Source organism: Copadichromis virginalis, linkage group LG23, assembly GCF_057382275.1.
Source record: "Copadichromis virginalis isolate Kocher_CV1m ecotype Utaka linkage group LG23, C_Virginalis_male_GT1.1, whole genome shotgun sequence".
NCBI lineage: Eukaryota > Metazoa > Chordata > Actinopteri > Cichliformes > Cichlidae > Copadichromis > Copadichromis virginalis.
This window is the reverse complement of record NC_140639.1, coordinates 42,782,937-42,795,647: the sequence shown is the minus strand read 5'-3', so window position 1 is coordinate 42,795,647 and position 12,711 is coordinate 42,782,937. Positions and strand designations below refer to the sequence as shown.

The window sequence follows — 12,711 nt, the reverse complement described above, 5'->3', positions numbered from 1 at the left end:
CCTTTGCTTCGTCCCATCTGAAATCTGACAGGCTGAGGAAATTAGCACTCACATTTCTTGCAACTCCCACTTTGGAGATGATTCAGTCTTGTATCATTTTACCAGCTCATGGGTTGCTAGAGACTGCTCCTGGGCTAAGAACCTAAATTTGAGTAAAGCTTAAAGAGAAAAAAATCTGAACAAGAAGCACTCAGAGAGCGCAAAACTCCGCCAAGGAAGCTGGCTCTCCAGGCAGTATTTACTTCAAAGGGAATAATATTGTACATATTCATTTTGCTTTCTTTGTTATTTTTCAATTACTTTAATAAGTTCATAGTACAGTAAAAACAAGTGCAAAGTGCAGGCTTTTATTATTTACCCTGTTGAAACCCATTTTAATATACTTAACATAAAAAGCTCTTGAAAAATCAGATCTTAAAGAACTACCATGGCACTCCAATAAAGTACTCACTTTTTCCTAGGGTTTTCAAAAGTAGAATGAAGGGCAGAGCCTTCAGCTTTCAGGACCCTCTTTTGTGGAAGGAAAGTTTTAGGCCTAAACTTACTTTTAAGTTTAGGCCTAAAACTTTTCTTTTTGGTAAAGCATATAGTTAGGGCTGGATCAGGATAGGCTGCACTCAGTATGAAGAGATGACTGAAGAAGAAACACTCTGTGTGGGTTTATACACTACTACTATATTTAATCATTTCTAATCATTAAACTCTGGCACCTCCAGCTCAGGATGGGGCAGCTAATGGCTGAGCTGGAGTTAAAATTGAGTTTTTCCTTCCCACTGTTGCCAAAACACTTGCTCATAGGAGGTTTTCTGATAGATGGGGTTTTGTCTGTATTATTGTAGGGTCTTTACCTTAAAATATGAAGTGCCTTTAGGTGAAATGAATTGAACTTTAAGTATAATTATTGTTTGTGATTTTTTTTAATTTATGTGGATATGATACATGTGTAGCATTCATTCCACTGTCTAGTAAAATGGTTTATCCGTTGTACTTATTTGGGTAGTCAAATTTATATGTATTTAAAATGTTATAACCATAACAAAGTACTGATATGATTAATCAGCAACACTCAAAACGTATCAGTGTTGCATAGATATTTCAAATGTGATATTTGAAATCTTGATACAGTACTTTCGATATGTTGAGAATATACACAGCTTAACTTTTGTTTACTGATGTCTTATTTTACTCCCGTCAGTCTTCCTGATAACTGGACAGCTACTGCAACTGTTTGCAGTAAAATTGCCAACCAATTAGCCGTGACTCTCAAATTTCCAACCAAGCGTGGTCATCCTTGCTACACTTTGAGTAGCAGAGCAATGACTGCGTCCCCTCTAAAACAGCAGTATCTTTCCTATTAAAGGCAGCCCATCCACCCTACTGAGTAGCTCTCATAAGTGAGTGACCTGTGCTAATTCTGTTTCTCCAAGCTGTTCCTATTTAACACCAAAATCTGTCTTCTGGGTACCATTTGCATTGGGAGCATATGGGATATTGAAGCCAAAGTTGTTACATTTAGATGTATAGTCAAAGGAGCTTGCAAAGAAAAGCGTCTGGACTTCTTTAAGTTGCTTGAAGACGTTTCACCTCTCATCCGAGAAGCTTCTTCAGTTCTAAGGTCAAATGGTGGAGAGTCCCAGATATAAACCTAGTGGGAGTGACCCCCACAGAGGGACAAAAGGACCCCCTGATGATCCTCTAATCACCTGAGCCAAGGTGTGAAATTGGGTGTGGGACCCAATCAGCCAGAGTTTCGGGTGTGTTCATTGTGAAACCTGGCCCCACCTTATCATGCGAATTCCTGAGGTCAGATGGCCCAGGATGTGAGTGGGCGTTAAGGCGTCTGGGAAGGGATCTCAAAACTGGATTATAGATGGCAGAGAGTTGGTGTCGTAAACCCCAACACCAAACAGCCACTTCACAAGCGCATGGCACAACACAGAAGAGCCACCTCCACAGGACAAGACTCAGCAGTCCATCTGCATCTTAAGGATAAAGGACACTCTTTCGAGGATGCCAATGTTCACATTTTGGACAGAGAGGACAGATGGTTTGAAAGAGGAGTGAAAGAAGCCATCTATGTCCACTGTGAGCGACCATCTTTGAACAGAGGCGGGGGTTTATTTACCTGGATGATTGAGCATGCATTAAGAAAATGTAACAAATACTGTAAAGAATTACTTTCTCCTTGTAGTAGTTAAGTAACGTACTACATTACTTTTAAGAAAGGTCTTCTGTGAAACATGTGTAATACAATAGTAATGACCCCAACATTGAAGAAGGAGGCATTCACTGAAGAAGGGAAGAAATAAAACTACAAGATGTACAAAGTTTGAGCACACAGCATGCAACTAATTTGTCCTAATGTAAGGTCTTTGATACGCTGCTTAGTAAGGGTGGTTACTTTCAATGACTATCAATACCCATCCCTAAGGTTAAGACTAGTGATGGTGGTGGTGTAATGGCATGGTGTGTTCACGGCACACCTTGTGTCCCTTAATACCATTTGGGCATAATCTGAACTCCACAGCCCAACTGCTGACCACGTCCAGTCCTCTAAGACCACAGTGTACCCATCCCCCGATGGCTACTTCCAACAGGATAACATGCTATGCCACAATGGTTAAATCATCTCTGACTGGTTTCTCTTGAACAATGAGTTCACTGAACTTAGGTAGCCACCACAGTCCACTAGCCACACCTGACTAATAGCCCATCATTCCACACTGCAAAAATGGCTAGTCTATATTTAGGAAATAAATACTACATTTGATACAAAAAGCACTGAAAACAAGTGAAATTATCTGTCCATGCAGCAAGTTTATTTTACTTAATAAGAAATCTTGAAATAAGATTTTTTAATCCAGAAATAAAAGAACACATTTGAGAATTGAAGAGGGTTAAAATAAGCTTTAAAAAGCTCAATTTAAGATAAAATTACTTTATATCAAGTCCCAAAAGTAAGTTAAATATGCTAAATTACAGTCTTTTTTTATGTTTTGAATTCTTACTTGCAGCAAATGAATGCACTGCAACGAGAAAAATAGTTCTAATACTATGAAAAACTACTCAATATTAGTGAAGTATGATTAATTTGTTTCTTGATTCAGGTTGGCTTATCTTAAAATAGAGCCGAATCAATATTAAATCCAGGCAAAAAAACCTTAAAACAGACCTTTTTCCTAGAATACTCCTTGGCTTCTACTGAAATCACAACCAGGACAGGAGTGATATATGTCAACATTTATTTCTCTCATGAGAACAAAATTCTTTTTTTAAACAATATAGGGCTGCTGCACAATCCCTAAAAGTCTAAATCAACCCTTTAAAAGGCCTAAACAGAGAAAAGAAATTACATTTTTGGCCTTAAACTTTTGTGACAGTCACATAGTCTCACAATGTTGTAAATAATGGCATTACTGACTTAAAACTTTACATGCCTCAGGTAAAGTGTCACTAAGAAAAAAAAACAACAACTTTCATTTGTAAAGCATTATAAGTACAGCCGTTTCTCAGGACATTGCTAGGCAAATTAGGAACAAAGTTGTACAAACGTACTACAAAACTAAACAAACTGCAAATGACCTGATAAAATCCTGCTTGGTATTCACCTATTTCTCAAAGAACGACTTCCACTCAGCTATTGCTTTCTTATATGCACTAGTGGCATCTTGATCATGGATGGCATCAGTTATTACCTCAGTTTGTATGACAGAGAGGACCGTTGCAACACATTTTGGGTATGTTAAGTGCAAGGTGTAGTAATATGCCATCAACACCAACATTCCTTCCCAGAAATCCTCCAAGGAGAGAGTGGTCACTGGTATGTTTCCTACAGCAACAATGCTGGTTGTTCCATCAAAAAGCAGCACTGGGGAGGAGAGAGGCCGCTTCTCCAGGTATAGCATTGCATCTTCACCCGGCTAGAAAAGCACAAAAAAAGGACAAATTCTTCAAGATTTTCAATGAAAGGGTTGCTGTGCATCCAAACAGCTTAAGACACAAAAAGCAATATCAAGATTTTAGAATGCTCCAACTGATTTACTGTTGGAATAGAAGAAATAAATGTAAAATATCTGACTTACATAAATATGAAATTTTGGAAATGTACACAGCAAAATCTCCAGTGTTAAATTAACACTGGAGAGTGTCTATATGGGTCCACTCCTCTGAGTGTTAAATACAACACTGTTGAGTGTTAAATTAACACTTTGACAGTGTTATATGTTTAAAAGTAACCTAGTCAGTTTTGAAGATTAACAATGGCTAACACTGAGCAGTGCTGATTTTCTAACACTGGAATATTTCTAACATTTTGATTTATTTTCCAGTGTTAGAAAATCAGCACTGCTCAGTGTTAGCCATTGTTAATCTTCAAAACTGACTAGGTTACTTTTAAACATATAACACTGTCAAAGGTGTTAATTTAACACTCAACAGTGTTGTATTTAACACTCAGAGGAGTGGACCCATATAGACACTCTCCAGTGTTAATTTAACACTGGAGATTTTGCTGTGTATTAATTCTGAGCATGAATTTTCTCTAGTTTGCAGCATTTTTATCATGTCTATTTGTGCTTTTTTTCTCATTTGTTTTTTAAAACTATTTCTTTTAACTTTGTTACATATTCTAGTTTTTGAAGGCCTTTTTAAATATATCATTTTACTGCTTCTACTTGTATCCTAACTGCAATGTGCTTTTGCTCTGTGCTGCCTCTCTGGAGTAGGTTTTGAATAACAATTAAGAAATCCTGAATAAGGAGTAATTTAATCCCTGCTGAATTGAACTTCAACCCACTCTTATTAAGCAGGAAAAGCAAAATAATAATATTAATAATAACAATACAAGTAAATGGAGTACAAGTTACAGTGGCTGGTATTGCAGCTGTTTGCACCTTGAGGATATGAAGGAGAGCCTCACTGGCACTTCCCAGCCGCTTTGGTGGTGTAGTTTTTGAAGGAAAAAGAGATGGAAGTGCATTGAAGAGAGTGACAGTAAAATCCACTGTGAACGGAGAAAAGTATCTCAACAAAGCAATCCGAACATATCTGATGTGTGGATTTAATGTATGAAAAGGCCACTTACCTCCACGTACATCCAAGGGGAGAGGAGGTTTCAGGACCTTCTTCCAAATGCCATAGAACTGCACCTTCGAACAAAACTCTGCCCATCGACCCTTCATTTGATCTATGTATTTGCAGTTGGAGCCACCAATGATGCGACGCAGTTCATCCATCGCCTATGACAAAGTTGTGCTCAGTTAGTCAAGAACTAACTAAACCTATCCAGAGAAAGCAAGGAATTTAACTGAAGGTAGTTGAACTTACATTTCGTATGTCTTTGAAGCACGGGTATGCTTCAAATATTTTTCTAGGCCTGTCTTCTTCCCTTGTAACATCTGCGTCAATAAAAGCTCGTCTGGCCTCAAACTCCAGGTCCAAAATTTGAGCGACGTCACTTTGGTTGGGTTTTGCATTGGGTTTCCTGTACATGTTGCTCAAGGTTTTGTAATGTCTTGCCTGCATCTTCAGGCTGTCATGGTCTGCTAGGGAAAGCAAAGAGCAATTGTAAGACATGGTGTAACTAGACTTCACAAAATTCAGATTTTTCTAATCAGTCATTTCTAGTTGCATGGTTGTTTTTAAGTATAATATTTATGAGAATTAATGTTTAGGTTAAATATGTTTGAGTAATGAACTGACCCTATATGTCCTAATCATTTCCCTTTGTGTCCTTTTCTTATAATGATCATGGATTTATGTTAATTGTTAGTTTGAACAGAATCAAATATTAAAACGACAGTTTAAGATGCCCGTGAATAAAACTGTGGTGAAAATAAGGTAAAGGTTGTTTACTGTGTATATCGTTCACATCAGTGTGAACAGTGATTATGAGCTGATGGATAAAAATATTTTAGGTAATTTGATCTATGACAGAAACACTGTGATAAGGCATGATAGATGTGACCAGCATGAGGATTTACATGTGTAAATAATCAGCACTGAGTAACACCCATTACAACACAAAGTGGTAAAATACTTACTATGGCTAACTGGCAAACTGGAATGAGGGATCTATCATATGTTGATTTTACACACCAACTCGAGTTAATGCCAAACCACTATGATTTTTGGAATAAACACTTAGAACGGGGTTCATTGCTGCAACCATATTTTGGAAAGAGCTGTAAGAGGAACCACAGTCAGACAGAGGTAGATAAGGGTGATGGTGGACTTACCAACAACATCATCTGGAGGTGCAGTTGAAGGACCTATATCAGACCTGGGTGCAGAGCATGAGGCTGACTTGGATAATAGTGGTAAAGCCAGCGTAGTATTGTTTGACGTAGTTGGTACAGTGGAGGGTAGCGGCAATTGGGATTCTTTCTCTGAGGAAAAAACAGAAGATGAACAGAATGTAATAACAGGGAATAGCTAGAAAGTTAAGGAAAATACTCAACACTGTATAAATCTTGTGATGCACTCTGAACAGAAAACTGAGGGCAGGTGGTCTCTTTGAAGTTTTAGATGTCCAAAAGTCATTAGTACAGCAGACCAAAGTACACACCTGCATTTGAGTTATCCTCGCTGAAGTCATCATTGCTCTCAAGAAGTGTGGTATAGTCACTTGAACCACTTGCTTCACCACTTAGGTCACCTTCAGTCCCATTGTCTGTGTCATCTGAGCTGAAAAGAGTCTTCCTGGGCCTGCCTCGTTGTGGCATGGAGCCCTGCCTCTTCCTTGGAGACTTCATATTTTGGAGTCGTTTGTACAGTTTGGTGTAGATGGTCAGCTGTGGTAAAATAATATATATTTGTACATCATTTTATTATCTCACTCAATTTTAGATATTGTAGTGGGTAAAGAATGACTTACGTATGGCATGTGTGTGTCAGCATCACGTAACATGGGGTAATAGTCGACAATCTTCTGTGACATTGCTCTCATTTCGAGTTTGGAGGGGTATGTTACTTCTTTCCCCATGGGACTAACACGGAGGATTGCAACCATGCTGGTGACTGTGTTCCTTACAAGTCTGCAACAGAGCTCCTTCGACATCCTGCAGTCCTTTTCCTTTCCACTGTGGAGCAATGCAAAGTACTGACTGCGCACCATGTCCAACTCTGAATCTGTATACACCACATACTCTGGTGGGTCTGGCATTTTCATTTTTTTGTCAGCAGTGTAGGAAATGGGACTGGAAGTTTGAGGCTGACATTGTGACACATCAAAGCCGAAGGGGTTACTCTCGCTTCGATGGAAAGTGTTGGCATCTTGGTCAGTACTCTTAAACTATAACAGTTGTGGGATATAAACAAAAATACACAATTAGGCAAATTAATGCTAGACAATATGGACAGTAATCATCTTCTTAGTGGTATAATGTGTATTTACCTTTTGGCTGATAAAATCCCAAATCTTCTTTCTACGGAGGAAATTTTCATGGCCCGGAAAAAGATCCTTTAGGTCATCCCGGGTAAAGCTTCTCAAAGTTTCCTCATCAATATTCGCAGCTGTAAAAGAGAAAAACAACTTCAAAAGTGATATTTATTTCTCTTTTCCTGGGCGTGGCTTATTACATGTCGAGGTCATTTTTTGTCAATAAATGTATTTTAGCAATAAGTAATATTAACAGGATAAAATGTCAAACTTAAAACAGTTTATCAAATATTTGGGAATGCAATAAAACTATTTTTGGGTGTCTTCAAGAATGATGTTCCAAGTCTATTTAGGCAAAGACAGCTCAAGGCTATAATGTGGATAAAGGTCAGAGTAGAGTGCAATAGCTCCAAGTTTCAGAAATGATGCTAACAGATGCTAAGGCTGCTTAGCTAACGTACCAAAATAACTGAAAAATAAGACTTACCCTGCAACACAGACAGTATGGCATCATCAAACTTGTCCATGCCGTGACAGCAGTTCTCTAGTTCGTTCCAAAGCCTCCACTCACAGTACCTGGAAATATCCTACAGCTTAAATAAGATCATTTAGCTAAAGTTAACACATTAGCTAGATTGCTAACTAGCAGCAGCCCTCACAAAACACGACTTTATCTTAATAACACCGTTGTACCATAGTATTTTTCAAATCAACTTAATGTTACCAACCTTAAATTACTGTTCACTTTGTTTAGATAAATAATTTTGATCTTCCTAACGGTCCTGATGGTTAACAAAGCAGGGGAAAAGAGTTTGTCCCGCGTGAAAGTAACGTCACGACCGGAACTGAGAATGCGCATGCAGAAAATTATTTATATTTAATTCTTTTTAAGTAAAAAAAAAGAAAAGAAAAATATAAATTCAGTCTTAAACACTTATTGCCTAAAAATAAATATAACTGATGTAATTTAAACCTGAAAAATTGGATAATTAAGGATGCATATATTTTTAAAATTGCCTACCTTTCCCATGGTCCCACACTCTCATCTGTGGCCTTCAGTGGAGAGCGGTAAAGTATGCTGCATGGCTACTGCGCGAAAACAGTTCACCATGGCGCTCTGGAGATGTATGATCTGTTTTATCTTTGTTTCTTTAACTCTGAAGGTGCTCCTTAGCCACATAAATGCAGCTCATGGTCGAAGGCAGGATTTTTGGGTTTACTGTGGAATAGATGGCTGTGAACAAGATTTCAGAGTTTTTAACTCATTCTTTCGCCACATTAAACGGACGCACCCTCTGTATTTGACGAATGGAAGCCCACCAAGAGGATGGAGGATCCCCCCAACATCCCACTCTTTAGGATCGGAAAATTTTGGTGTTTCAGTCTTTACCAACTGTAGTACTGCAACAACAACCAGCACCGTGGAAATATCAACTGGTGGATCTTTGGCTGAAGTGCAGGAGCCTCAGGTTGTTGACAGCCCGATCACGGTAAGTGTTAAACTAAATAAAATGTAGTGTGGCTTCTGATGACAAATTTAGCTATGTCTAACTCCTCGTATTTGGTCCTATATTACTTTTAATCCTTTTCTCCATTTTTAATCAAGAGAAATTTAACGAGATCTCGCGATATTATACCGCTAGATATTGTTCTTCAATCTGTTACAAGCGATTTCCACCATGGTTGGATTTTAAATCACAATTTCATCCTGCAGGATGAAATGAAAAACAAATAAACAGAATAGCAGTTCAGTGTAGATAGTACAGGCTATGCTGCAGCCGGAGAAGGCACACACTCTGCGGCTGGCATGTCTCCTGGTGAAGTTTGCATCAAAGACACTCTCAGCGCGCTTAAATCTTTCAATGTGGCAGCAATTTGGGTATCTCGTAGGAATTATAAGTGGTGAATACGGTTTCAGGTAAGACACAGAGTATTTGGAAGCACTGTAAAAAAATCTGTTGGCCAGAAATACTGCCAAAACATGGATAAGAATGATTTTCTTGAAAATTAAATAAATTAATAAATGCATACAATAAAATATATCCATATACTAATACTAACATAAATTCTGAGTGCAAATCTAAATCACGTGATTTAAAAATACATAAATAATTTAATAAATACAACAAACATGTAAAGAAACTAATATCTAAGTGCAAACAAAAATTCATTATTTAAAAAGATAAAATCTCATTCTCATGAATCCAATCCCTAGCCTCATCAAAAAAATGGACAACCCCTTTTTTATTGTTTCTTTGTCTTTGATTTCTTTTCCATTTCTTTTTTCTATATTCCAAAGAATGAATATTATATTATCTTATATTATATTGAATATTCACAACTGTAACACTAATCACTGTCATGCACTTTGTTTTTTAATGGACCAATCATTAGGTGTAACTGATTATACCTGTTATGTAAGAATTTCTATAATTGGCCAGGAGTTTGGAGTAACTTTGTTTTTCTGCTCTAAAGGAAGAAGCTGTTGCTACAACATCCTTTACCAGACATGATATTACCAGATCTGCTGCAGCTTTTGCTATCAGTGTTCAAGAACAGTGCCACTTATCACAGGTATGTTATAGTCTTAATGGATCAATACATTACATAAGGCAATCAATGTCTTACTTGTTCATAATGGAATTCAGAATTATTATTATTTTATATAAATGCAGAATAAGTTACTTTTATTTCAAATGTTTTCACAGAGAACGGTCAAACATATCATCTCAGGAGTGCAACAGTATCAGGCTGTTCTTTTGGATACGCTCAAGGAAAGAATGAAGACAGTGTTTGAAGATAATGCCGAGGGAACCACTCAGCTTCAAGATGAGGCTTTGGCTACATTTGATAAATTCATGGATCCTTTCTCCACCATTGCATATGGACAGAGTAGAGCCATAGGGGAAATGTTCTGTCCAGTCAACGCAGAGGAAGTAGTAGTATCCCAGAAGATATGTTGGGTAAAGCAAGGTCTTTCAAGGGTCATGTCTTTAAGGAACAAAAGTTTTTACTATGTACCATTAATTGAAAGTCTAAAGCAGTTAATGACTAATGAGAGAATCTTTACCATGTTGAACACTGCACCACAAAGAAGCAGAGAGGGATTCTTCTATGATTTTAGAGACGGGTCCCTCTTTACATCTCACCCCTTGTTTTCTCAGAGGCCAAATGCATTGCAATTAATACTGTACACAGATGAAATTGAAATATGTAACCCCTTAGGGTCCCATGCTTCTGCAAACAAATTGGTCATGTTTTATTATACTTTAGGAAATATTGATCCAAAATTTAGGTCAAAGTTAGCTGCAATACGACTTCTTGCTATTGCTAAAGCAAATGACATTTCTCAGTGGGGTATTGATGTTGTACTGAAAAGAATACTTCAAGATCTATCACTGCTTTACAATGGTGTAAGGATTAAAATGTCAAATGGTGAAATTGAATTGTTTGGTGCTGTTATAGCCATTTGCGGAGACACGCTAGCCCAGCATGAGATTGCTGGCTTTAAAGAAGGGATTGGTTTTGCTTATAGCAAATGTAGACACTGTGAATGCAACTTTGATGATATGCAAAGTGTTTTTGAGGAGAAGAAGTTTGTTCACAGAACTCTGGAGAAACATATCAGGCAGTGTTTTGAAATAGATAAAGCAAGCACAGATTTATTGAAAGCGTCCCTCAAAACTACTTATGGAATCAATAGAAGAAGCAGACTAGTTGATGTTCCTGCATTTGACCTGATCAAACAAACTCCACAGGACATAATGCATGTTATTTTTGAAGGTGTTGCATCAATGGAAGTTAAATTTGTATTAAAACACCTAATTCTCTCAGGACAATTAGAATTAGACAAGTTTAATTCAGACATTCAAAATTTTCCTTACTCACCTCTTGAAATACGGGATAAACCATGTCCTATTAGCTTTGGCACTTTAGCGGCTAACGACAACAAATTGAAACAGATGCTAATTCTTTTAAAAATATTACTTTTTCTTTTGTATGGTGTGGAGAGTGAGTATGTTGTATTTATTAGAAAGTTAATTATGATAATTCAAATAGTTCTTGCTCCCATTATTTCTTTACAAACTGTATTGCAACTGAGAAGTATGATTGAAGAACACCTGTATCAGTTCAAGCAACTTTTTCCCGAAGCCAATATAATACCTAAGCAACATTATATGTTGCATCTTCCCAGTCAAATCTTATTGCTTGGACCTTTAATAAGGAGTATGTGCATGCGCTTTGAGGCAAAGCACTCCTATTTTAAACAGTGGGCTTCTAAGTTAAATTTTAAAAATATTTGTAAATCCCTTGCAAACCACAATCAATTTCTTGAGTGTTGTCAAAATGAAATAGGCACTGAACATCCTATTTTTGCGAAAGAAAAGGAATCCGGGCCAGTATCAGCTGTTAAAAATAATGAATATGTTAGGAAAAAAATTAAAGAATTTTTTGGAATAGATGTCATGCAGTCTGTTGTCTCAGTGAAATGGTATGTTCTAAATGGCAATAAATACATTGCTGGGAAGTCCATGATTATTGCAGACGTGGATGGCACTTTCCCTGTGTTTGGACTGATAAAGGATATCTTTTTGATTGACTCATCTTTTATTGCTTTTGAGTACCAACGCTATGAAACTTTGAATTTAAATGAAGACTTATTGGCATATGAAGTAACTGTGCCCATTGTTGCTCAAGCTACAGAATTAGCCCATGAGCTCATTGATTATACTTCATACTTTTCTATTAGTTTTAGGGACAGTGTGTTTGTGCCAATCAAATACAGTCTTTCTGATATTATTTCCCATAGAAATCACCCTTAAGATTAGGGTTGCACCAAGTATTGGCTTAGTGTAGTTTGTGATGATATCAGTTGACAGTCATTAAATGTTCCCTAAACCAATGTCAATGTTGTACCACATAATGCTGGCATGCTGTGACAAACAGCTGTCTTTGAAATGTGATTTGTATCATAAATTGTGGTTAATTTTTTTCCTTTATATGTACAACTTTGAAGTCAGACATGATTTTGAATAAATCATATTTTCAACAGGTGCCTTGTGTGAATTTCCTAAATCAAGCAAATTGAGTTTGTCACTCTATCTTGAAACAAGTGATATTTTGAGAGACATCTGGTGAGAGACCTAATGTAGGCTATTTTAAGAGTTATTCTTCCCATTTCTGGATTTCTGTACTAATATAGACACAATTATATGGTTATTCTCAATTTAAGTTTATTATCTAAAATCCAGACTTAGAAACAAGTAAATCTTTTTTAAAACAAGGCAAATAATCTGGCCTGTCTAAAAATAGGATTTTAAATCATGGCAAGC

General features: G+C 37.1%; 2 protein-coding genes across 4 annotated transcripts; one reads left to right on the top strand and one right to left on the bottom strand.

Moving 5' to 3' along the window:
• Window positions 1-3,225: 3,225 nt before the first annotated feature.
• LOC146681666 (uncharacterized) lies at window positions 3,226-8,237 on the bottom strand. Of its 3 annotated transcripts, XM_085448894.1 has the most exons (10): window positions 8,107-8,237; window positions 7,866-7,954; window positions 7,394-7,512; window positions 6,875-7,291; window positions 6,566-6,791; window positions 6,237-6,386; window positions 5,326-5,543; window positions 5,084-5,237; window positions 4,893-5,002; window positions 3,226-3,920 (listed from the first exon to the last, which is right to left on the bottom strand). In XM_085448894.1, the coding sequence occupies exons 1-10, from the start codon at window positions 8,235-8,237 to the stop codon at window positions 3,609-3,611; spliced, it is 1,926 nt and encodes a 641-aa protein (XP_085305020.1). In that variant the 3' UTR covers window positions 3,226-3,608. The 3 variants fall into 3 exon arrangements, with proteins under 3 accessions (XP_085305020.1, XP_085305021.1, XP_085305022.1); XM_085448895.1 differs by having other exon boundaries at window positions 4,893-5,237; window positions 7,866-7,971; window positions 8,107-8,173; XM_085448896.1 differs by having other exon boundaries at window positions 4,893-5,237; window positions 5,326-5,540; window positions 7,866-8,173.
• A 239-nt stretch (window positions 8,238-8,476) lies between these two features.
• On the top strand, window positions 8,477-12,433 carry LOC146681665 (uncharacterized). The gene is made up of 3 exons (XM_085449377.1): window positions 8,477-8,868; window positions 9,854-9,952; window positions 10,087-12,433. The coding sequence occupies exons 1-3, from the start codon at window positions 8,488-8,490 to the stop codon at window positions 12,199-12,201; spliced, it is 2,595 nt and encodes an 864-aa protein (XP_085305503.1). The 5' UTR covers window positions 8,477-8,487; the 3' UTR covers window positions 12,202-12,433.
• The last annotated feature ends 278 nt before the right edge of the window (window positions 12,434-12,711 follow it).

Coding starts and splice junctions, on each gene's coding strand:
- LOC146681666 (XM_085448894.1), bottom strand. CDS start 8,237: ATGCGCATTCTCAGTTCCGGTCGTGACGTTACTTTCACGCGGGACAAA. Junction 7,955..8,106: donor AAAGTGAACAGTAATTTAAG/GTTGGTAACATT, acceptor GGATATTTCCAG/GTACTGTGAGTGGAGGCTTT. Junction 6,792..6,874: donor CTGACACACACATGCCATAC/GTAAGTCATTCT, acceptor ATTTTACCACAG/CTGACCATCTACACCAAACT.
- LOC146681665 (XM_085449377.1), top strand. CDS start 8,488: ATGGCGCTCTGGAGATGTATGATCTGTTTTATCTTTGTTTCTTTAACT. Junction 8,869..9,853: donor TTGTTGACAGCCCGATCACG/GTAAGTGTTAAA, acceptor TCTGCTCTAAAG/GAAGAAGCTGTTGCTACAAC. Junction 9,953..10,086: donor AACAGTGCCACTTATCACAG/GTATGTTATAGT, acceptor ATGTTTTCACAG/AGAACGGTCAAACATATCAT.